General features: G+C 40.4%; 1 protein-coding gene across 1 annotated transcript in view; it reads left to right on the top strand.

The window, feature by feature from the left end:
- The window catches only part of KIAA0319 (KIAA0319 ortholog), a 54,105-nt gene that overhangs the window by 21,185 nt on the left and 5,899 nt on the right, over window positions 1–27,021 (top strand). The window contains exons 14-18 of the mRNA XM_040433984.1: window positions 1,488–1,626; window positions 4,832–4,991; window positions 6,687–6,829; window positions 7,705–7,827; window positions 10,122–10,212. Of these exons, the coding sequence (XP_040289918.1) occupies window positions 1,488–1,626; window positions 4,832–4,991; window positions 6,687–6,829; window positions 7,705–7,827; window positions 10,122–10,212 (656 nt within the window). The remainder of the gene's footprint in view (window positions 1–1,487; window positions 1,627–4,831; window positions 4,992–6,686; window positions 6,830–7,704; window positions 7,828–10,121; window positions 10,213–27,021) is intronic.

Here is a 27,021-nt window from a genome sequence, read left to right as displayed (position 1 = left end):
CTATTTTTGCAAGTCCCACAGAAATGAATGGAGAGAGCACTGCTTAAGCGCGGCCACCGCTGTTTCACTTCTATGGGACTGCCGGAGATAGCTCAGCTATTTTCAGTAGTCCCCTAGGAATGAATGGAAGCCAGCTGCACATGTGTGGTTGTTGTCTGCTCACTTTGGGGGCCCCGCTCAGGAGATTGGTATGGATATGTTCACACATGGGTAATTGTTGCAGAAATTTCTGCAACTGTAAATCAGCACTGTATATCTGAATGGATTTGTTTCTGCAGCAAGCAGGTAGATTTCTGCAAGCCCCATACAGATGAATGGGGCAGTCACAGACATTTCTGCAAAGAATCTGCAGAATCTGAACATACCATTTGATGTTGCTCCGGCATGCAGTGAGACAAGAAGAGAGATGTTGCCCGCACATATAGGCACTGCAGTTGGCTTCCTGTTAGATGTTTGCTTCTAACAATGGAATCCTTAAAGGGTCTGGTCACTGTCTGGCTACTTGTGACCAATGTGTATGTAAGATGACTATGTGGTATTTATTAATATAGCCTTTGTTGATATTCTGCCCCATTTTCTGTATTGCATAAGGTACACCCCCTTGTTTGCCAAGTTTTTTGTGGTGCCTACTCAGAGGTCTTGTCTATAAAATGGCTGCTGATGGAGGGTCATGTGACCAGGAAAATCATGTCCATATGATGCCTCCTCCAATCAAATACATTGCATCTGCTATCTGCTCTTGCACTGTTGGGAGTTTAGGGCAGGTGCAGTGTATTTGAATGTAGGAGGCTGAGTGATGTGTCTGGTCATGCACAGCAGCCATCTTGTGTCTCCTCAGCAGCCATTTTGTGGACAGGACAAAAGACTTGGCAAACAAGGGGACATACCTTATTAAATATAGAAAATGGAAGAGAATTTCAACAAAGACTATATTAGTAAGTGCCATACAGTCATCTTACCTACACATTGGTTACAAGTAACCAGAAAGTGGCCAACCCCTTAAATGTGCAGTTTTAGACTCTGAGGGATTTGCTATGATAAGATATACATTTGTTGAGGCTTGGTTAGTGAAGGTGCATGGTTGCCTGCTGAATCACCTTCTTGGTTGAACTTCCATAGCTCCTGTGCTTGGGGCCAGGGATTAATATTTGTCACAGAAAAAGGATCCAATTTAAGAATCCACATGCTCAAGGAAAAGGCTACACATTTCGACCTTGGGCGAAACACATGACCTATGAAAAATAAAACAAGATTTAATTCCTCATTTGCTTCTGGTCTTTGATCAGGCATGTTAAAATACTGAACTCTTAGCTGTGCTCCTGTTCTTGAGCATGTGGATTCCCAAAAAAGACCCCTCCTCTGTGTCAAACCATACAATGCCACATCCTTCATGTATTTTATCTATGATAGGATCCTCTGGTGTCAATGGTCCATTTTTGGAAATGTCTTCCATACTAATTAAGCATGTACATGTCTTCATTTGCCAGGATGTGATGGACTCATCTTGGAATAAACCTGTTCTACTCCTCACCAATTTGGTAGAGGGAATATATCGCTTTCATCTGAAGGTCACAGATGCCAATGGAGATTCAGATATTGACATGGCAACAGTGGAAGTGCGTCCTGGTATGAAAGTTTAAAAGACAAGCAGATGCCAGATGTAGGACAGGGAATAAGTGTAGATGTTCATTCTAATAGTGATTATTGGTATATCTTAGTGATATACGCAATCAGTATGTGAAAGGTGAAGGACTAACTACTGGGACCACTAAGGATTACAAGAAGAACTGGTATTCCATCTCTGTTTGTTCTTGTCATTGTTGGTGGTGCCAGTGGTTGAACCCATATTGGTCATATATTGATGTGATATTGACTCCTTTAAAACTTGACTTCAGGTTAACAGTATATGTATAGTATAGAATGAATAACTTTTGTAACATGCATTTTGAGCTACTTATTTTGTACTGATGGGGCGTTATAGTCTGTATAATAGGCCAGAGGTGCATTTACCACTGATGGCTCCACAGCTGAAATCATTGCATACTGGTTCAGTGTCTTCACCAACCTCATTGTGGTGATTTTTAGTCTGGCAACTGTAGTATTTACACCAGGAACTGTACAGTGTAGCAGTGCTGGGGTATACAATACTACCTGTAACTTTTTTTTTTTTAATCAAATATTTTTTTATTCGATTTTATAGCAGTTTAAAGTAAACAATACAATACAATGTGAAACTTAAGTGCAAGATAAGTAGTATTGCAAGTCTTAACAAGGACCTGTTACCTCCCAACATGTCAGTTTTAGTAACCACTTGCGTTCCCCATGTAATAACAATTCTAGAACCTCTATTATTTTGCCTATGTAATGCCATTCTTTTATTATTCCTGTGTATATATATATGTATATATATATATATATATCCATCCATTTTGCCCTCTCTGTATATATTCCATGTTACCCCCTGTATATATTTGCCCCAATGTATATGGGTGAATAAATCACTGCTGTTTTTACCATATATTTGGAGTGCAGTCCTACTTTTTCGTCTTTATACTTTTGGGGTTTGCCGCTGCCCTGTGTTGGACCGTGCACCCGCATTCCGGTTGGTGCTCCCACTGGACTTTTCCCATATATATATATATATATAATATGGTCTGTGGACTCAAGATTGGTGGCTCACCTCAGATGGGGTTCTGGATGTGGTGCTACTAGCCCAGTGTAGAGGATCACCCCTCCTCTAGTGATAAATATAACAAAAATTGAAAGTGAGGGCGAGCACTCAACACCTGTAGCCAATTAGTAGTGCATAAAATTTTATTAAATCACCATATAATAATATGACATATAAATGGACCATATAAACTAAAATGCAATATAAAATGCCACTTTAAAAAAAAAAGGTTAAATAGTAGCAGTCTCTTGTGTTCAAGGCTACTATAGAATGTAACTAATGCGTTTCACCGCTGCGTTTCACTGTCCCATGCGCATATTACAATAGTCAATGAGTTTGGCTGACTCGTGTGCGCTGCTCCAATATCAGCCAAACAATAGTGCAGGTAGATTTAACAGTGTCCGCTACCACATATGGACTCGGCGTCCAGCTCGTGGTGTCTGTGATCAGCTGTTTCCTGATCTCGCGGGACCTCGGAAGTAGTATGTGCCTGGACTGCACAGCAATACTAAGAGTTTCTGTACTTAGCGTCTCAGGAATCCAGCTTCTTCCGATAGTTATGTTGTTCGCATGGCCATGCGTCGATTGCGGAGATGCTTCTGTTGCAGGTGTGCGGCCGGAGCAGTCGCTCGCAGCTGACCCACCGCACACGTCTGGATTAACGTCCTCGAAACCAGAGGAAGGTAGGAACACTACTGGTTCAAACCTCATGCGGTGAGGCTTATTAACTAAATGTGCTCGGCCATTTGACCATTGGCAGTTGAGGACACCAAGCCGAGTCCATATGTGGTAGCGGACACTGTTAAATCTACCTGCACTATTGTTTGGCTGATATTGGAGCAGCGCACACGAGTCAGCCAAACTCATTGACTATTGTAATATGCGCATGGGACAGTGAAACGCAGCGGTGAAACGCATTAGTTACATTCTATAGTAGCCTTGAACACAAGAGACTGCTACTATTTAACCTTTTTTTTTAAAGTGGCATTTTATATTGCATTTTAGTTTATATGGTCCATTTATATGTCATATTATTATATGGTGATTTAATAAAATTTTATGCACTACTAATTGGCTACAGGTGTTGAGTGCTCGCCCTCACTTTCAATTTTTGTTATATATATATATATATATATATATCTATCTATATCCATTTTGCCCTCTGTAACAGGGGGCAAAATGGAATATATACAGAGGGGGCAAAAAATGAAATATATACAGAGGGGACAAAAAATGAAATGTATACTGAGGGGGCAAAAAATTCAATATATACGGTGAGAGAGAGTTTTTCACATTTTAACAGTACCTTTACATGTGGAGTACCCTCCGCTGATTCTGCCAGAATTTTTCTTTTCTTGAAAGATCCCTCGTCTGCCCCGCTGTGATCCCCCAAAGTTTTTGCGCCCAATATGTTAATACCGAGCATTGGTACAGACCTATAGTGGGTGGGGCCTCGGGGGGGCGCAATTCAAAATTTGCCCTGGGGCCCATAGACCTTTTAGTTACGCCACTGATCGTGATGCCAATTCCACCAGAAAATAAGAAGTACCAGTTTCACTGTCATGTGGATTGCAGTTTAATAAATATAGTGTATGGAGGTTTGTTATATAGCTATTGCAGTTCAAAATTTGATACCATTATTCATATTACAGGCTACAAGAGCGAGTGCTATATTTTATTTGAATAAACGATGCAGTTTGTTTATAAAATGGAAACTTGAATATTATCAAGCTTTACAATCATTTATGTGTAATATTATCATATCTATAGATGGTATATAAAAAATATACGATGATAAAAAAAATATATATTGGCAATACTTCAAAAATTCAATGAAGACAAAACGTGATCTTTATTCAACTAGTAGCTATTGCGTGTGTGAATAACTATCACTTTTTTGTTCACTGATTTTTTTTTATTTTTTTTTGGGAGTGCTGCTAATTCTTATTTTTTATAGTATGGGTATTGGAGTCTGGTCCTCAGTGGCTGGCACCCTGTTTATCCTCATCATTGTGGTATAGTGATGCTTTTTATTAGATTTTTATAGATAGTATATGTAAATGCAATTGTGCATGCTCTAAATGCGTCTGAGTTTCTGAATCTGTAAAAAGTATTTGTACTGATGTGCAATTTGCAATTTTTTTTATACCCTTTTTAAAGATCCACGGAAAGCAAACTTAGTGGAGCTGATTTTAGAAGTGTCTGTCAGCCAGCTAAGTGAACAACAGAAAGACACCTTAGTGGGACAGCTGGCTGTCCTCCTCAATGTTCTCGATTCTGACGTGAAAATTCAGAAGATACAAGCACATTCAGATTTAAGGTATTTTTTCATTTTCAAATTCTGATAAATATATTAAATTTAAAAAATGAACCAACCTTTCCAAATAATTGGCAATAGTACTGGTGAATAAAATGAATTTGTGTAATATATCCTCTTTGAAATATGCCTCTTTCTCCACTTATCAGGCTCTTTTACTCCCCTCCCAACTAATATTCTCTATTTTGAGAGAGCAGGATAGGCTGTCAGCTCATTAAAGTATCAAATGACATGCTGCCCATAGAAGACTGCAGAGGAGAGGGGGAGAAGAGAGCTGCTAGTTAAAAGGGGGGACTGATATATGGAGAGAGTCATTTTTCTCTGAGAAGTTCCTTACAGTCACCTCATTTAATGACTATTGTCTACCTTTCAAGCCTCCATCCCCTATTCTTGGAAATATACTTAGTAGTCCATATCTCTTTGTCCTACTCAACTGTGTATTCTAATTTTCATTCCCTCATATGTGAGACCAACCATCTTTGTCTCTAAATGGAAAAACCTCCTTAGACTTTTATCTTTGGGGTCATCTGAAGGCAATTGTCTATGCTGTGAAGATACGAGATGTGCAGCACCTGAAACTACGGATACTGGAAGCCTGTGCTAGCATTTCTCCTGCGGTGTTGCTATCAGTGTGTGAAGAGTGGGAGAAGAGGGTTGCATTGACAATCCAACACAATGGGCAGCACATTGAACACATTTTATAAGTGGTCAGAAACTTGTAAATAGCTCATGAAAGAATAAAGTTACGTTAAAACCAAGCACATCATTGTTTTTCTTGTGAAATTCCCAATAGGTTTGATGTGTTACATGACCCTCTTCCTATTGAAAAAACAAAAGTTGGATTCAAAATGGCTGACTTCAAAATGGTTGCCATGGTCACCACCCATCTTGAAAAGTTTCCCCCCTCACATATACTAATGTGCCACAAACAGGAAGTTAATATCACCAACCATTCCCATTTTATTAAGGTGTATCCATATAAATGGCCCACCCTGTACAACCGGATCTGTTCATAACGGATGCAGATGGTTGTATTATCCGTAACGGAAGTGTTTTTGTTGAGCCCTGCCGGATCCGGTAAAAATGCTAGTGTGAAAGTACACTTATAAGAAAAGATGCTCCAGAATTGTTATTTTATGGGGAATACAAGTATTTACATGTCAGGAGAGGTGACCGGTCCTCTTTAAATAGGTTGTTTGCCTTAAAGAGGTTCTGCAGTTTTTTTAAACTGATGATCTATGCTCTGGATAGATCATCAGCATCTGATCGGCGGGGGTCCGACACCTGGAACCCCTGCCGATCAGCTGTTTGAGAAGGTAGCGGCGCTGACAGTAGTGCCGCGGCCTTCTCACTGTTTACCGCAGGCCCAGTGACGTCACGACTAGTATCACTGGCCTGGGCGCGGCTAAGCTCTGTTCACCTGAATGAAGCTTAGCCGCTCCCAGGCCAGTGATACTAGTCGTGACGTCACTGGGCCTGCGGTAAACAGCGAGAAGACCGCCGCACTACTGTCAGCGCCACTGCCTTCTCAAACAGCTGATCGGCAGGGGTCCCGGGTGTCGTACCCCTGCCGATCAGATGCTGATGATCTATCCAGAGGATAGATCATCAGTTTAAAAAACTGCAGAACCCCTTTAACATGATAGTGTTATTTATTAACCCCTGTATGACAGGCTGTATGTTTGTCTCCACGTACAGCACAGTGATTCTCTTCTATGTCCAGAGCGGTCATCCTATTAAAATAAGAAAGTCAGTGGATGTTGCACACACGCTACAGAAACAGCTTTTAAAGGAAAAGGCAGATTTTCTACTGTACAAAGTGCTCAGAGTGGACACTGCTGGTAAGTTTTACTGTATACTATGAAGATATGATGTTTGTCTGTATCATTGTCTGATATGACTGATATGATTGTCTATATCATTTCCATCGTGCTACTCTTTCTTTTTGATAATTTATTTATACACCCTCAAAGTTTAAGATACTTTTATATATTTTGAGATATTTTCAGAGTATAAAAAAGAGTGGAAGGTTTAAAAGGGGTTGTCTGAGACCCATACAAAAATAAGCAAGCGTCTGGATTGTTTTTTAAACCGCAAAAAAAGCACTCCCTGTCAGACTGACGGTCTAATGTGTATGAGGATGTTGTGCCCATGCCATCTTTCTCTCAGGCATGGTTGCTAGAGTGCTCCTCTGGTTGCCTCCTCTGCTCCCCTGGTGGGCCATGCTCGCCGACATCCCTCTGCTCCTTCCCGGGGGTGCAGGGCCCCTGGGGTAGCACATCCGAGAAACGGACAATGGGACTCAAAATATATAAGAGTATCTTAAACTTCACCTCCTGACGAAGCCGTTGAGGTGTTAGTGCCTGGAGCCGTGTTCCGAATCAATAGTGAGCCATGTCACAGGGTATGCTCAATTAGGATGCTTATATGTTTCTTTTGTTATGTATGGGATATATTAGATTCATACTCTATATAACATTAGGCTTGCACTTCTGATTATATGGAGCTTTTTTTATTTGTGGTGCTATTGTGTAATCACGTATATTAGACGTTTATGGCGTTCCTCTGTGATATACTGGGGATTATTTGATATTCATTTATACCTATACGTGAACTGGTAATATATTCAGTAGCACCGCTGATATATTTTAAGGATACTTGATGATGCTATTGTCAGTTTGCATATATGTTAACCTTTCCTTACTCTTCACTGTAGTGTGTCTTCTAAAATGCTCGGGCCATGGACACTGTGACCCAATAACAAAATCCTGTATTTGCTATCCATTTTGGATAGAGAACTGGCTGCGACGTTATGTCAGTGATGGAGAAAGCAATTGCGGTAAGTACTGGTACATTAGTCATTTTATTTTGCTGGTCTATGTCTGTGTGTTTCCATTGACATTGTGCAGACTATATGTGTAATATGCAGAGCTGAATGCAAACCTCTGCACCTACTAGTCACTAATGTATCCAAATATTCTAAAATTCAAATAAAAATTCTCAGAAAATGAAGTTTAGATCATGTTCAGACAACAGATTTTCCACATGGATTGTGATATATTTTATGCCCCAAAATCCATTTTCAGTTTGCGATCTGCGCTTTAGATTGACATATTCATGATTTAGATTTCGTGTGATAATTCCAACTGAAATCAATGGAGGGCTTAAAAAACTACTTCAAAATCTATACCAAAAACTATATCATATGTAAAACTGCATTTACAAAAAAGCGCAGAAAACACCGAATTTTTATATGGACTACGCACCTAAATTTTCAGCGTGTTAACACAACAGTATGAACATATCCTAACGGTACAGCCACGCAGGGCAGAATTTCCACAGCAAAATCCACACGTGTTTCGTGCAGATTTGTCATGAATATAACCCTATGCATTGTAAAGGGTGAATTCTGCAGTGGAAATGTCTTCGTCCAATTGCTGCTCCTGTCTCACAAACGTACGGTACCAATTAGAGATGAGCGAATTTTTCCAAAGTTCGATTCGGCTGATTCGCTGAATTTTACAAAAAAATTTACTTAATCACGAAGCGCATTTTTTTTAAAGGTAGTTGGTGCAATGACAGGAAACTGCGATGGCGAAGCCCCCCGTCGCTGTACCCCTCAGATGCTGCGTTCATACATGAGTGCGGCATCTGAGTGTAATTTTACACAGTTTTTAACACTTGAAAAAAATTTAATCAAACTTACCGCCTCAATTTGCTTGCGACGGGCCGGCTGCCGCCATCTTGCTTGAAGATCTGGTGCGAAATCTTGCGCGGCGCGAGATTATGTCATCACGCCGGCCGACGTATACGTCACCACGCACAGGATTTCAACCGAGATCTTCAATCAAGATGGCGGCTGGCAGCTTGTTGCGAGCAAATGGAGGAGGTAAGTACAAATTTTTTAGTTTTTTTAAACTATAGGACCAGCGTTCAGCCTGGGAAATACAGCTTGCACATGCAGCATGTTTCCTGGACTGAATATATTTATGAGAAATTGGCCTTAAAGTCTCATCTACTTTGCTGCTACTGTAAAAGGGCTCAAGCAGACAAACGTATTTTCTTTCCGTGTCCTGTTTTTTTTGTTTTTTTGTGGATCGTATGCGGAACCATTCATTTCAATGGGTCCGCAAAAAAAAAAGACGGAAGTTACTCCATGTGCTTTCAATTTTCGTATGTCTGTCTGTTCCGCCAAAAAATAGAACCTGTCCTATTATTGTCCATTCCGCAAAATACAGAATGCACATGGACTTTATCCGTATTTTTTGCCGATCGTTTTTTTTTTGCGGACAGCAAGATACATACGGTCATGTGCATGAGCCCCAATGGTGTGGAATTCTGCAGCAGCAAATCTGGAGGATATATGCATATGAGTTGTCAGCATTTTTTATTTTTATTTTTTTAAGAGACAGCATCACTTTTGTCCATGGGCTGTGTCTGGTTGTCCAACTCATAAAAACTAGGCCTTTATCTGATCCCAAAAAAACTCTTTAAAGGGATGCGCTTTCTTTTTGTGAGTTTAAAAACATTCTGCAAAGACTTTCAGGCTAGGTCTACATGACGACATTTGTCGCACCAATGTCGCGCGACAATTTTTATAATGATAATCTATGGTGTCGCACTACAACATCATTATAAAAATTGTCGCGTGACATTGGTGCGACATCGGTGTCGTGCGACACATGTCGTTGTGTAGACCTAGCCTCAGGGTATGTTTAGATGCAGCAGATTTCTTGCAGAAATCTCCGTGACTGGAAAGAAGTTTGATTCATCTGAATGAGGTAGTTTGCTTGGCAAGCACATGGATTTCTGCAAGTCCAATTCTGCCGTATGTGTCTGCAAGTCCAATTCACCCCAAGGATACAGACACAAGAAGCAGATTTGTTGTGCATTTTTCTGCAGATTTCACCCTGTGCATTGCAAGGGGTGAAATCTGTGGTTGAGAGCCACAGCATTTAGAAATCTGCTCCACTGGTCAATTTACTCAGATTTTTCTCGCGGCTTATTCAAATCTGCAGGGTATCCATCCCAGGCGGACCTACCATACCTGTGCATTTGACCTTGATAAGGAAAATATAATGCAACAAAACGCAATTAAAGTGGTAGTGCCTCATATAATGTCTTGTTTTCCAGAATGGAGCGTTCTTTACATCATTGTACTAACATTTGCCTTGGTTGCCTTCCTAATGGGACTGACATGGGTCTGCATGTGTTGTTACAAAAGGTAATCCTCTTTTTTTTTTTTTTTTTTTTTACTGAATAATCAAGAATAAATGTACAGAAGTCAGTACAATGCAATAGCACATCTGTATGCCATAAATGAGAATTATGTATACAGCAAAAGACAAAACCTAAACAAAATGAAAAAATAAATAAAAAAATTGCTAAACCATGATAATGGTGCAAGCTATAGAGCCCCCTCCTCCACCTCCCAGGTAGGACCCTACCGACTGGCCTGTGAATCTTGGTCCCAAGGTACCCTTTGGTCTTCCATGTAGTACCAGGTACCTTGTTCCAAAGGCATTGGTGAAATCAGCAGCTTAAAGGGGTTGTGTCAACATTAAATGTTATTTTAATATAATTCAGCATGAAAAGTTAGATACTTTTGTAATTTAAAAAAATAAGGGGTTGGGTCAGCACAACCTGCCTGTAGGTGCAGATCACTATGGCGAAATACATATATAAACGGAAAATGCAAATGTGATCGCACACTACATCCAGCACTCTGCCCTCCATGCTGGATAAGACATTGGTTTATATTTTGGCCAAAGCATAGTAAGCCACTCACCGCGTCAAGGTCGTCTCATGAGTGGTCCCTAACTCTTGTTCCTACCTGTTCATGGGCCATGACAGCCACATAAAATCCAGGGAATGCAGGTCAGCATGCAAGCCAAGTACACTTTGCTTGTAACCCCGTCCGGTGCCATTACAGCTTTCATCGGATCCAGGGATGCAAGTACCAACATGCATGCTGAACCCACCATATACTTCTCCTGGAGCCAGATGGCTAATGGTAGGTTCTATACAAGCAGACTCAGTTTTATACTGACTTTAAAACCAGCCTCAAGGACAGATTAACTGGTCAGGTGTGCAATGACTCCAAGGAGATCGCCACGCCTCCAATATATACTACAAAGAAAAAAATAAGGGGTTGTAATTTACTTGGTTACAAAAATGCTCCAGTTGTGAGATAGTCTCTTTACTAAATGGCTATTATGGTGCCCTCGGGTGTTTAATCTGTATAGTAATGTGCATATCTACCTACTGAGCTGATTGAGCAGATCACACATGCTCCGTTCTATTCTTCAACTACCACCAGCTGTATCATCTGTTAGAAGCTGTGCCAATTACAGGGACAGAGCTGCAGCAGGGCACGCCCCCTGAGGTGCCAGCTTGTAATAAATCTAGCAGAGCAATTGGAAACTGGGTCTGAATCCATGTGAGGTACAGGACTGGTTAGAACTTTGTTTGAAAGAGATGGTCCTGTACTATATGATGTCTGATTTTTATTTTTTACATCAATCATGGAATAACCCCTTTAATGCCACACCACAATCAACATAAAAATCACCATATAAACTATACAGATTTTTAGGTTGGTTCCTTAGCCTAATTCCTGTGCCGTATGTGCGCACACCGATAGTGTCAGGATTCTAAATTGCACAACTATTACCTGCTGTTTCCCCCCATTAAAGTCAATGGAAAAAATCGTGGCACAAAAAATTCCAAACAAAAAATTTTAATATGTAAATTTTATTATTTCCCATCCACCAACATGAAGCATTTGGACACTGCTGTAAAACAGCTTAACCCAGTCCTACACATGCAGTAAATGTGTCGTTATCACGTTGTCGTACATTTATGGCATATCAATGGCGCTGGCTCAGTAACTGAGCCGCTGCTATCAGCAGCAGGTGTCAGCTGTAACATACAGCTGACACCTTTGTACAATGGTCAAGATCGGTGCTAGCACCGATCTCAGCCTTTTTTAAAAAAATTTTTTATCAAATCATTTTTATTGATCACGTATACTAAGCATTTTCTGCAAGCACATTGTCATTTCCACCATAGTGCAGAACACAAGAAAGTATAGTAACATAGGACATCAGATGACACATCCATTTCAGCATTAGACAATGTACACAATCAAGAGTAAATGTAATAGTATACAATGTACACCTTCAAAATTAAATATGGCAAATTTTAAGGCACATAACATAACATAAGCCTAGCCCCCCCTCCCCCCAAATGGATAGGAGCAAGAAAATCTGTCGTATTTTATAACACAATATGGGTATGAGACAACCACTCATTCCACAATCTCTCAAACTTCTGAGGACAGTCTCTCTAAACACACTTTTTTCCATAATCAACATGTCATTCACCCTTCGCACTAATTCATCCATCGTTGGCGGACTCCCCTGGATCCACCGCTGCGCCACCAGTTTCTTGGCCACATATAACAACCTTCCCACCGCCACCTTGACCGACTCACTTCCTCCAATCTCTGACATATATCCCAACACACAAACCTTAGGATCCTTTTGCAATCTCAGCGCCAATTTATGATTAATCATGGTCAGCACCTCATCCCAGTATCGACCTATCACTGGACACTACCAGAGCATATGCACCAGGTCCGCTCCCCCCTCCATGCACTTCGGACACTTCTCATCATTCCTGACCCCAATTTTTTGTAAAAATACCGGCGTTTTATATACTCTGTGAATGATGAAAAGCTGTGACAATTTAGCCTGTTCACTTAAGGACACTCTGGGAACTGCCTCCAATATATCTTCCCACTGATCTTTAGAAACGGCACCCAAATCACCCTCCCATTTCATCATCTGCGTCAGAGGGAACCCATCTAGAAACTTGTCTAGCAATAGAGTATACACCTGCGATATCAATCCTTTCTTCCCCCCTTTCGGGAGAATAGGTTTATGTACCACATCCATTTTAGCTATAATACATCCTTTCCTCACCGTGACGTCGTAGGCGTGCCTCAGTTGCAGATACTGATAAAACCAAACCTTGGGGATGTTAAATTCTTGCTGTATACCCTGAAAAGATTTGAATACATTACCCTCCATCAGTTGACCTATCCTCATTACCTCATGAGATTCCCAATTCCCAAAGTCCTGACAAAGACGTGAATTCTGGCAATAGATTATTGTTCCATATTGGGGAAAGCTCTCCAACTCCTCCCACACCTCTAAGCTGCTTCACCTTTGCCCATACCTTCTTCATAAGTTCAATAAGCAGGACCTTCTCTCTCCCCACGTGCATTCCCGCCCCCTCCAGTATACACATAAAGTCTCGACTGCTCAACCAGTGCTGCAGTATCTTGCCTGTCACATCCGGGGACTGAAAATCAATCCAGCCCTTAAAGTGCTGACACTGGGAGGCCAAGAAATAAATCCAGGCATTCGGGACTGCCAAACCACCTTCTGTCTTAGGGTACTGCAACGTCTCTAGTTTGATCCTTGCTTGGCCATACTTCCAAATGAGGTCCCTGAACATAGAATGTATTTTCCTGAACCTGTCTAAAGGGATCCACACGGGGGCATTATTGAGAACATAAAGCAGCTGAGGCATCATTACCATTTTTAAAAGGTTCACTCTACCCACTACAGATAGAAAGAGCCTACACCAAGTCCTTACCTTAAGTCTAAAAGTAGCAAGCAAGGGGGGCAGATTTAGTTCTGTCAAGGTATATCTTTTATATAAAATATAAATATTTTATATAAAAATATAAAAATTAATAAAATAATAAAAAATGGAAATCAGTCAGGAAATCCACTAGGCGGACATAAAACGCCTTTCTTTTATCTTGAGACTCTAAATTTAATTTATGCAATTAATGAAAACAAAGGGGCAATCAATTATGCAAAATATATGTAACAATTTATTTATAAATGAGTAAAATTCCAATATAAAACTGACATAAGATCAATGGATAGACAAATTGACGCAGTACCAATAAACCACCACTAGATGGTGGTATAATCCACTATCACTTTCTCACCAGCACAGAATTATTAAAAGTAACATATGATAAGAAATAAATGATAATTTCTTTATCAAACAGACCAATACTTAATACATCAAGACAAGCTCAGGATTTTCTGTTTACCAACAGGTTATAACATGACAAAATACAGATTAATACAAGAACAATAAATGTTGTCCCTTGACTCTGTCTCAGCCTATGACAATCAAAAATATAAATGATATTAATATGATATTATATCCCACTCAGCAACCAGACTATGGAAATATAATTTCCCAGAGTTTTCCTCTACTCAGATAATGTCTAATCTCCCATTAGCAATATGCATCTTTGCTAAGAGGACAACTAGCATTAGGGAGGTGATTAACACTATACGTTCCCACAATATGGAAACACTTGACTATACGCTGAGAGGAATATCTTAATAATATCACAAGCAAAATATAACATACGTTACCAAGTCAAGGATGGACAGGTTTCGGGTGTAATCAGTTCTCAAAACTCTTCCAGTGAACAAAAATTAATCCAAGTTTCTTTTTGTTGTTGAAGTAAATTGTTAGTTGCAGTTGTTTCAGTTGAAGAGTGTAGATAGCTGGATAGATAGCTAGATAGATCTCCTAACCTCTTACATGCATAGTTTATACCCCATGTTATCTAAGAATTCCTCCCCTTCTAGATTAGGGATCTCCAATCAGACAAGATGGGTGTGTTCGTATGCAGATACCAATGATGTCATTTTAACCCTTGGAACACTGGTGAAAATGCCATACTATTATCAATTTACCTCTAGATGGCACTGTTGTACTACATAACAATTCCAACATTAATTCTAAATATCTAATAATGACCTTATTAACCTCTTGAACATACATCAGTATTAAGGGTTTCTTCCCGACATTTTAATTACCCCTAATCTAGACATGTTGGAGTCACCATCTCCTACTGTCTTCTTAGGGACAATGGACAATGGTTCCTTTTACTTAACATCCGGATTCATTAACTTGCCTACATGGCTGGCTAATAATATTTAGCTCTCCTCATGAAAACCAATTAGTAGGAAGGCAACTCCAATACTTTTCTAAACCTTAAAAGTCTATATGGTCAGTGGGATATATACGGCATAAAATATATATTCTAAATTATATATATATATATATATATATATATATATATATATATATACACACATCGATACACTGTTATACATAGATGACATATTATATAAGTCATTGGTTAAGATATGTTGCAAATTTAAATACACCACACAGGAATATATAGAATATAATTATGAAGGCATGAATGGGACATTCATACACCCAATGCTTTCTACAAAGTAGACCTCCCTAATGATTTTGTAATGAAGTAAAATAATACATTGCTATTCAAATGGTTGTTTCTCACAGATACATGTCTGTAGGGCCCATTATAGTATTAACGGATATACTACATCTGCTCACTATAATTTTAAAAGACAATATACTCTATGTCCCCACAAACATGTTCCCAAATTGAACTCAGCATAACCTCATCTCGGCCTGTTTCAATCCTATAGAGAAATATCAGACTCTGGTTCAATCTGTGATTACACTTAAAGGCAATGGGCATTGCTATTTAGACCATAATATCTTTAGATAAGATTGTACATTTATGAAAATGCACGACAAATCCCCCTTCATTCCAAAATATTCCACAAAGTGAGAATATATTTGGAATGTCAAAAACTTTTCATATGTCTTCTTCATGGCTCACGGCGCGCAGACTTTGTCTATGGTGTTTTAGCCATAGTTTACCTAAAGTCTTTTTGAATAATCTTATCCAACGCACTGTTTTGGATGGTCCGCAAACTCAACCATTCCATAGATCCTGCAAAACAGGATATAAGTTCGATGAATGTTTGTTTTGATTCTTCATCTCCGCATGTATACTTAGTAAGTTACTTTTCAGTGAACCGATCTCCAGTTCCAATGTTTTAATGGAGATGGAATTGGCAACGGTTACACCTGTGGCAATGACAGCGCCCACTACGCTAAAGATTATAGCGGCAACAATGACAGAAATAAACCGTCTCGGTCTTTGACTCGTAGAAAGCTGCTCTCTGGTCAAGGTCTTTCTCGCTTGTTCCAGTATTTGCGTAATCCGTTCTTGGGAATATCCGATATGCGTTTGGTACCAGGTTTGGATCTCCGGTGACAGGATCTCAGACACGTTGAATTGTTTTTCGATGAAGACGCGTGGATCCAGGCTGATGTAAATCTTCTGGGACAAAATCCTCTTGTTCGTCAGAATGAATCCCGCGGTGTCCTGCAGCATGATTCCGGATGAAGGACCTGGCACAACAATCGGTTCGGCGTGGAATTCTTTCCCCAAGATTAGGATGACATAGATGATGGCAATGATCTTAGTCGGCATCTTGCGCCTAAAATATTGTATGACAAAATATGAGTATATGCATCTTTCACTTTTTATCCTGTAAGAAAAGAGTTAATGCTATCATATATTTTTGATTGGCATAGGTTCTTTTCTTGAACAGGGCAAGTTCCTTGTTTTAGAGGTTAGTTAAGAGATGTTTAGTTATAGAGGAAACACATGTGAGAATGGGTTAGTATACACGTTTGTTCATACAATACCAATCCTAATTTCCGTCTTTAGCTGGAACTGTAAAATCTCTTTACCTCTCCTCCTCAGACTCCTATCTCTCGAAGTCGTGAGCTAGGATGACAAACACGTAATTGATTAATGTGCACCCATTTTTCCACAAATTCATCCCCCTTAGGGATTTTTATCTTGTATACCACTGGTGACAACTTTTCAATAATGACATAAGGTCCTTTCCATGAAGGTAGGAATTTTCTCTCCTTCACTTGATCCCGAGCGAAGTTATAGAGATAAACCTGATCGGAAATTTGATACTCCTTCTGAGTAGTTTTCAGATCGTAGTATGTTTTAGCACTCACTGCGGCTTTCTCTATATTCTTCTGGGCAAACGCAAAAGCATGCTGAAAGTGCTTGCGTAAATTTTCCACATATTGATGCGATGTTGTAGCATTTATCAAATTATGATCTGTTGTCCTGTATAATAAATGCTGGGGTAACACCATCTTCCTTCCTGTGATCATCTCGAAGGGAGAAAGTTTGGTTGCTGCGCTTGGGGTGGCCCTGATGGCCATAAGAACCAAAGGCAGTTTGACATCCCAGTCCTTACCAGATTCATTGACAAATTTTTTTAGAACGTTCACGATGGATTGGTTGTAGCGCTCCACTCCACCACTAGAGGCTGGCCGATAAGCTATATGCAGCTTCCTTTTTACCCCCAGTATTTCCCACATCTTTGTCATCACTTCACTAGTAAAATGACTTCCACGATCGGACTCGATGCGTTGGGGAAGACCAAACCTGGAGAATATGTGGTTAATGAGCAGAGATGCACTTGAACTGCATGTTTTGCACGGCAAACATTCTACCCATTTTGTGAACAAACAAGTTACGGTTAACATGTATCTGTTGCCTTTTGATGATGTGATTACTGGTCCAATGAAATCAATTTGGATGTCTGACCATGGCATGGACATCCCCCTTTTCATCAGTGGTGCCCGATGAGTGGGTCCTTGTGGCTGGAATTGAGGGCATATTAGACACCCTTGACAATATGTTCGCACGTCTTGTAACATATGCGGCCAGTAAGCGTAGTCCCGTAATAACTCGTATGTTAGTTTCTCACCTCGATGTCCAGCTGTTGGGGCATCATGGGCATGTTGTAGCATCAGACCTCGATACGCTGCGGGTACTACCCATTGCGTGATACCGTTCTTTGAGGTCCTTATCAGCAATCCATCCTGTAATGAGAATTGGGACTTACCCTTCATCAAAATCCGTAACTCCTCCTTACCATCACAGTCTTCTGTATTTATGGGACAATTCTGTGGATCCAGAATGTGGTTATAAAAGAGACCAATAACTGGATCCCCCTTTTGGCCTGCAATGAGATCCTCACTAGGGGAATCTTGGCTCCATTGCAACACATTAGCTTCAGTTCCCTTTTGGGCCTGACTTCTTGTCGTTGCATCCACTTGCATAGTTCCCATGAGGTCATCAACGTCAAAGACTTCTCCGTCAATGGCTGCTTGTTTGGCGAGGGAATCTGCTAGGTCATTCCCTTCTTTATCCATACCTGGATACTTTGAATGACCCTTTACCTTTTTCCAGTAAATTGTAAGACCGTGGGTGGTAACCATCTCGTCAATCTTACAAAACATCTTACCATGCTTGACTGGCTTGTTGTTGCTTCTCATCATGTTGGATCTTTTCCATCCGGGGAAATATTCCACAAAGCTATTACGAATATAATCAGAATCTGTGATGATTACAAACTCCTTAACATCATATTTGATAGCCATTTGTACGGCTTTGTACACAGCAGTAAGCTCTGCAACCTGGCTGCTTTTGGAACCAATTTTGTATCCAACGGATATCTCTGGGAACATATTATTCCACACGATTCCGACACCTGCAACCAGCGTGTGTTCGGATCCTACATCGGTATGGAAGGAACAGCCGTCTACATATACACACGGTAATGATTTGCAGTACTCCTCTTCGTAAGATTTATATGGGGATGATGATTGTTCCTCCAGGAAGTCATTCTCCTGCGACTCACCTTGATGTTCCGCATTGGTACAATCATGGAGTTCAGCTAATCCTTGAGCAACTGGGTTCTTATTATTTTGTTTATACCTGATCTCCAACGGCCATCCCATTAAGGACATCGTCCAGGCGGTTATCCTGCTATTTGACAGATTTCCATCCCTTATCCGATCACTCTGCAAGTATTGCAGCGGTTGGTGTGCAGTCTCCACAATGATTCTTTCACCTTGGATAAAACTCCTGAAATATTGTAAAGCCCACACAGTTGACAGTAAGGCTTTCTCACAGCTATTGAATTTTACCTCTACTGGTGACAAGGATTTGCTGGCATAGGCAATGATTCTGTTCCAGTTTTCCTGTTTTTGGAAAAGGACTGCACTCACGCTTTTGTCAGTGAAACCTGTTTCCACGAAGAAAGGTTTTCCCCCTTCTGGATAGGCAAGGCATGGAGCCTGGATAAGTTTGGCCTTGAGTTCATTCACAGCTTGCTCATGACGCTCACTCCATTCCCATTTTACTCCTTTCTTCAGTAACTGCAAAAGAGGTTTTGTAATTTCGGCATAATTATCTATAAACTTACGTGAATAGTTCATCATGCCCAAGAATGATCTCAACTCCTTGAGATTTGTAGGTGACTTGGTGTTGATCACTGCTTCCACCTTCTTCTTCTGTGGGTTGATTCCATCAGCAGTGATTTCGTGACCTAGGAAATTGACCTTGGCACGACACCATTGAGCCTTCTGAAAAGAAAGTTTCACACCAGCTTTCCTCAGCTGGGTTAGTACATGCCTCAGTTCTACAATGTGTTCCTCAAAAGTTGTGCTTTTGATTAGGATGTCATCCACATAGGATAAGGTACCTCGTTCAGTGGCATCAGGCATTGCCTTATGCATGAACACAGCAAATTCATGGCCCGCATTTATGTACCCGAAGGGCAGTCGGGTCCATGCATATTGTTGCTTTCCAAATGTGAAGGCCAATTTGTACTGATCCCTCTCGTCAATTTTAATCGTCCAGTATCCTTGTGCACAGTCAAGGGCGGTGAAGATTTTTGATCCTTGAATTTGTGCCAAACATTGGTCAATATACGGCACGGGCCATCCGGACATGTAAACACGTTTGTTTAATTGTCTTAGGTCCGAGCAGAGACGAAATTGACCATTGGGTTTGAGGACCCCAAGTATCGGATGATTGAACGAGCTGTGTATTGGACGGATAATGCCCCTCCTCTCCAGGTTTTTAACGATTTCCGATAGTGACTCGTAAGCCGCCAGCGGAAGTCGGTATTGTTTGACAAAGACAGGGGGTGCATCTGGATCTGTCTGGATCCTTGCAACATGTATGTCTGTTTCTCCACAGTCATAAGAATCCTTGGCGAACATGTCCTGGAACTCTGTGAAGAGCTCCTTTAGCTGTTGACGCTCTGACTCATTGGAGCATGCATCAGCTATAGAGACTTGTTCTTCCACCCGCTCCTGAAATTCAGAAAAAATTTCCGGCTGACTTAACTCGTAAGCTTCTTCAAGCTCACTGGTTAAGTCATCTTGGGTGTAGCGTACCTTATCCTTTCCTTGTTGGCAGGATTCGTACTCCTTTTCATCGATCTCATGGTTGAAAACCAATGATGTTTCTTCGATGTGGCATGTACCTTCTTCAGAGCTGAAAGGATAAACAGAGTGTATATTGAATAACCCCTCAGGGATTGAGGAAAAACTTTGTTCTACTACCTGTTCTTCCATCAGGTATTCATCGGGAATAAGTCCAATAACATCATTTTGGAATCCAAAAGTGTAGTATTCTGAATCCATAGCTAAACCAATTACGGTGTCCTTTTGCAAAGATACGCTATGGGGAATCATATTATGGACTACCATCTGTAATGGAACCTGATGGACATTTATCATAGGAGTAGGCTTTAACTTTAGGCCGAGTTGTTGCATCCGGTTGGATAAACAGATCAAGGCATCTGCATTCTTCAGTTTCTGTCCCTTCTTCACTTGAATGGGGAGAAGAAACGGTTTGCATCCTTCAGGGATTTCAACCTCTTCAGCAACCTCAATACTTACGGCATAGGGCATCTGTTGTCCCCCTCTCAAAGCCTGCTCTACATTTTGGAATCCCTCTGGGTTTCCTGGTAATCTGGACCATAAGGTTTTATTCACCAGATCAATCTGTACAGCAAATCGGTGTAGAAGGTCGTTACCTATATACATTTGGTATCGTGGTTCATTTATCACGATGAAAACGTGTTCCGTGGTCTTATTTCCTAGGGAGATAGACAAAAGACATCTTGCAACCACATTATGACTCTGGGAATTTCCATCCAGATCATGAACCCATTGTTCCTGTGGAGAGAAACTTTTAATCATTTTAGGATTGGGGACCTGTTTTAATAGTCCTAAGCTTATGTAGCTGGCTTCGGATTTCAGATCCAGTTTGGCATATTTCACCCGGGTTATATTGTTCACTTGTATGGGAATCAATAAATTGTCATTGACCTTTTCAATCCGTACCATGGATTGAGTATGTTTGGTCAGGTCCGCGACTTTGTGATTTCCTCCTTCAAGAGAAATAGTTAATACATCATTATCCAAGGTTACCTTTTCGATTCTGTCCCTCTGGATGGTAATGATGTGAGCGGCACCGTTGACAGCTTCCTCGGGCTTACCATTGTTTAGGATTGTGACATCCGGCATTTGATTGTTCTTGAAATGAACTTCAATCGAGTTAGGCCTCTCTTCAATCACGTGACAACTGCGTTGTGTTTGTGCATTGCAAGAGAATTCATATGCAATGGGTGTCTTCACCTGAGTCCAGACTGCTTCATTAATGAAGTCTATTATGGTACTCAACCTTTTCATAAGGTCAATTCCTATGATCAGCCGATCATATGGAAGATCCACAATCAATGTGGGGTGTCTAATGGTCTTTTTGCCAATTCTAAATGTCAACCATGATGTACCTTTTACCTGTAAAGCATCTCCACCTACACTTATCAAAGAGCCATCAAATGATCTTAATCTCGGCTTTTTTGTCGTCAGATCCATAATCTTTTGGAAATAACTATATGATAAGATGGTGGCTTGTGATCCGGTGTCGAGTAAACTTTTGATTGGTCCGATAAGTTCATTTTGGAGATATGATTCCACAAAATATCGGCCGTCAACCTGGAATAAATCACACAAGAAATTAGAATGTTTACTCATATGATTCCTCTGTAGGGTTTGACCTCTCTGCAGCTTCGTGACCTCTGCATTCCTGTGTCTCACAGGAGAAGTTGGAGGAGCAGCATCGGCCCCCACCCTTGGGGAAAACTGAATTATATCACAGTTTACAGCTGATTCATGACAAGAGGCTGGAATGATGGGATCACACTCTGGAATAGATGCATGGTCGCAGGGATCGACACGATTAGACTGTAAGACAAATAAAATATTAGACACCTCCTCCCTGGCCCCAATCTTAGGGTCAGGGGTACTGCAAGGAGAAATGGTATTAGTAATCACATCAGATTCTTTCACATCCATCTTAATGGCCTTGCAGTGGCCTGGGTTCGGACTCGGCCCAATCTGCTTTATGATGTTGAGCTGGGACCTGGAGTTGCCCCTAAAAAAGGTTCAGGCTGTTTTCCTGGGGATACCTGGGACAACTTTCTCACAATGTCATTCAACTGGGCCACTTGTTCTGCCAGCTGATCAAACCTGTTTGGTTTGCGCATATTTTGGTTTTGTGAGGCGCCCTGATTATTGGTGGGTGACCTACTCCTAGGTGAGTTTAAGGGTTCCTGCCTATCTTCCCTCTGTTGTCTGGGCCTGTTATTCCAGCGTCTGTAACCCTGGGAATCCCTATTGTAATAGGACCTATATTGGGGACCATTATTGTAATATGGACGGTAGTTAGACCTCCCAGCACCAGAATTATCCCCCTCTGACCCGTTGGGATTTTGGGGCTTGGTTTGCTTGGGTCTTACCTGTTGTTGCTGGGTTTGTTGGACAGGACCTGTAGACTGAGAATACTTACGTGGCTGTGTTTCAAATCCCAAGCTAGGGTTTACCTTAGTTTCAGCTATATTTTGCTCTGGGGATTTTTTAAATCTTCTCTCACCTGTTTCATGGCATTCACTGATATTATACAGCGTGGTGGCAGCCGTCACCAACCTATCCAAGGGAGCTTCAATATCCAGATCTCTGGCTAGGCTAAGTTTGATCTGGGTTGGCATAGCATCATAGAACAGCTGCTTAAACTCTTCAGATTCCCAGTTTGGGGATCTATATGCTAACCCATAGGCATTTTTAAGGATAGAGAGGAATTCACGGGGACTCTGATTGGGCCTACATGTAAGCTTATATATGTCCCGTTTTGCAGCAGTAATGGTTCGGTAAGGTCCGAATTCCAGTTTAACTTCATGCAAAACACTTGGCCAATCTTGAATTCCTCTCTCCCTAAAAGAGGTAAAGTAATGACGATATTTATCATCAAATGCCCATGGAAGGAATCTGATTCTGTCAGCATCAGAGTATAATTTTAAAGAATCCATAGTGGATTCATACAGTTCTAAGTGATTCGCTATCTGAGAAGAACCTTTCTTAGAGAACTTGGACACAGTGGTATTTAAAAACTTAATTATGCTGGATGAATTTTGATCCTTTTCTGAATACTGGTAATTTTTCTTCCTAGAGACCACCTCAGCATATGATGGTCGCCTGGGACCCTGATCCTCTTTGTGGGCAAACATCTGTCTGCGTGGCAGGGAGTAAGATACATGCTTTCCCACATCACTATCAGACTCACATGCGCTTTCCCCACTCTCATGAGACACATATTGCACAGGTGATTTAACCCTAACCCTAACATGTCTATCCAAGGGAATATGAGGAGAGACACTTCTAGGGGCTTCCATATTACTGGCACCTAGTAAGGTGGTTACAGTTTGCAATGCCTGGTTCAATTGGGTTAATGCCTCCTGTGTTATCACACCAACACTTTCAGGTTGCTGAGTGTCTTGGATGGGGCCTGCTTTAGGAGCATGTGATGACATGTCTGGATGTTGGGGAGTAAGACATGGAGGGTCAGGAGATCCCACAGCGTTAGATGGATCCCTTTCAGCATTGACTATATTATGGGCTGATCCATCTGTCTGCTTAGTTTTGGAATACTGACGATATAAATCCTCTAAATCATTTTTTGCCTTTTGGTATGCATCATGGCTGTGACTAAGGTTGTACTCTAAGTCTTTGATCATCGCTTCTGCGGATTTTAGTTCTGATTCCATCTTGGATACATATCTTTTTGTACCCATTATAGACTCATACCTATCTTTTAGAAAGAGTACTGACCTCAAACAATGCATACAAAACAGGTGGCAATGCAGATAAGAGGTGTTGGTCCCTCTTGGAATTATCATTTGCCAAATCCATATATGTCAGGTAACTATCAACCATGCCACCTAACTTCCATATATCCCCACGTTCTTCATAGGCTCTTGCCTGCAGCTCATTAGTCCATTCATCTATATTTTTATCTAATTTCAAACGGGAATAAACATATCCGATAACCTTAGATATTATCTTTCCTGGGTCAGATGGACTATCTGCTATAGCCTGGCTATTACCTGGGCCGCTGCCTGTTACACTCATTATTCTGATCAATAAGTAATAATCAATACAGATAATAATAACAAGCTAAGAAGAAGTGTAGAATTTTTCACTATTTGCATAAATAATTTAAAGAAATATCTCAAGATCTCGCTGGGGCCTCCATATATGTCAAGGTATATCTTTTATATAAAATATAAATATTTTATATAAAAATATAAAAATTAATAAAATAATAAAAAATGGAAATCAGTCAGGAAATCCACTAGGCGGACATAAAACGCCTTTCTTTTATCTTGAGACTCTAAATTTAATTTATGCAATTAATGAAAACAAAGGGGCAATCAATTATGCAAAATATATGTAACAATTTATTTATAAATGAGTAAAATTCCAATATAAAACTGACATAAGATCAATGGATAGACAAATTGACGCAGTACCAATAAACCACCACTAGATGGTGGTATAATCCACTATCACTTTCTCACCAGCACAGAATTATTAAAAGTAACATATGATAAGAAATAAATGATAATTTCTTTATCAAACAGACCAATACTTAATACATCAAGACAAGCTCAGGATTTTCTGTTTACCAACAGGTTATAACATGACAAAATACAGATTAATACAAGAACAATAAATGTTGTCCCTTGACTCTGTCTCAGCCTATGACAATCAAAAATATAAATTATATTAATATGATATTATATCCCACTCAGCAACCAGACTATGGAAATATAATTTCCCAGAGTTTTCCTCTACTCAGATAATGTCTAATCTCCCATTAGCAATATGCATCTTTGCTAAGAGGACAACTAGCATTAGGGAGGTGATTAACACTATACGTTCCCACAATATGGAAACACTTGACTATACGCTGAGAGGAATATCTTAATAATATCACAAGCAAAATATAACATACGTTACCAAGTCAAGGATGGACAGGTTTCGGGTGTAATCAGTTCTCAAAACTCTTCCAGTGAACAAAAATTAATCCAAGTTTCTTTTTGTTGTTGAAGTAAATTGTTAGTTGCAGTTGTTTCAGTTGAAGAGTGTAGATAGCTGGATAGATAGCTAGATAGATCTCCTAACCTCTTACATGCATAGTTTATACCCCATGTTATCTAAGAATTCCTCCCCTTCTAGATTAGGGATCTCCAATCAGACAAGATGGGTGTGTTCGTATGCAGATACCAATGATGTCATTTTAACCCTTGGAACACTGGTGAAAATGCCATACTATTATCAATTTACCTCTAGATGGCACTGTTGTACTACATAACAATTCCAACATTAATTCTAAATATCTAATAATGACCTTATTAACCTCTTGAACATACATCAGTATTAAGGGTTTCTTCCCGACATTTTAATTACCCCTAATCTAGACATGTTGGAGTCACCATCTCCTACTGTCTTCTTAGGGACAATGGACAATGGTTCCTTTTACTTAACATCCGGATTCATTAACTTGCCTACATGGCTGGCTAATAATATTTAGCTCTCCTCATGAAAACCAATTAGTAGGAAGGCAACTCCAATACTTTTCTAAACCTTAAAAGTCTATATGGTCAGTGGGATATATACGGCATAAAATATATATACACACATCGATACACTGTTATACATAGATGACATATTATATAAGTCATTGGTTAAGATATGTTGCAAATTTAAATACACCACACAGGAATATATAGAATATAATTATGAAGGCATGAATGGGACATTCATACACCCAATGCTTTCTACAAAGTAGACCTCCCTAATGATTTTGTAATGAAGTAAAATAATACATTGCTATTCAAATGGTTGTTTCTCACAGATACATGTCTGTAGGGCCCATTATAGTATTAACGGATATACTACATCTGCTCACTATAATTTTAAAAGACAATATACTCTATGTCCCCACAAACATGTTCCCAAATTGAACTCAGCATAACCTCATCTCGGCCTGTTTCAATCCTATAGAGAAATATCAGACTCTGGTTCAATCTGTGATTACACTTAAAAGCAATGGGCATTGCTATTTAGACCATAATATCTTTAGATAAGATTGTACATTTATGAAAATGCACGACAGTTCTTCAAAATCCAACAATCTAGGTGTTATGTACAACCCTAAATATTTGAACTTGTCCACCCAGGGAATCCTACTATTAACTCGCTCAGCTGACAGGGCCTGCCCATCTACAGGCATCAGAGCAGACTTTTGCCAATTAATCTTAAGTCCAGAGAAGTTCCCGAATCTATCGGAGTATCGCCCAAGAAAAGCAAGGTATCATCAGCGTACATAGCCACCTTGTTCTGTACCACACCGTATCTGAACCCCACAATATGAGGTGACAGGCGTATTAGAGCTGCTAGTGGCTCGATAGCTAGAGCAAATAATAAAGGCGACAGTGGACATCCCTGCCTGGTGCCCCTAGCCAAAGTAAAGTTGTCTGACAGCCCCCCATTGACTCTAATGCGCGTCCTAGGACTCGAGTACAACACCCGTACCCACTGTATAAACCGAGCGCCAAAGCCCATAGCTCTCAAGATTCCCCACAGATAATTCCACTCTACACTATCAAACGCCTTAGCGGCATCAAGAGTAAGCAAGGCCCTGTCTCCACAATTATCTGCCGAAATACTCAAACTAGCATATAGTCTGCGGATGTTTATAGCAGTCGACTTACCAGGCATGAAGCCTGTCTGATCAGGGTGTACAATAGTCAGAATCACCCTGGACAACCTGTTCGCCAACACCTTTGCTAGGAGTTTTACATCCGCT

This window comes from Bufo bufo, chromosome 5 (assembly GCF_905171765.1).
Source record: "Bufo bufo chromosome 5, aBufBuf1.1, whole genome shotgun sequence".
NCBI classification, from domain to species: domain Eukaryota; kingdom Metazoa; phylum Chordata; class Amphibia; order Anura; family Bufonidae; genus Bufo; species Bufo bufo.
The sequence above is the reverse complement of the archived record's forward strand: the minus strand, read 5'-3'. Positions and strand labels throughout refer to the sequence as shown.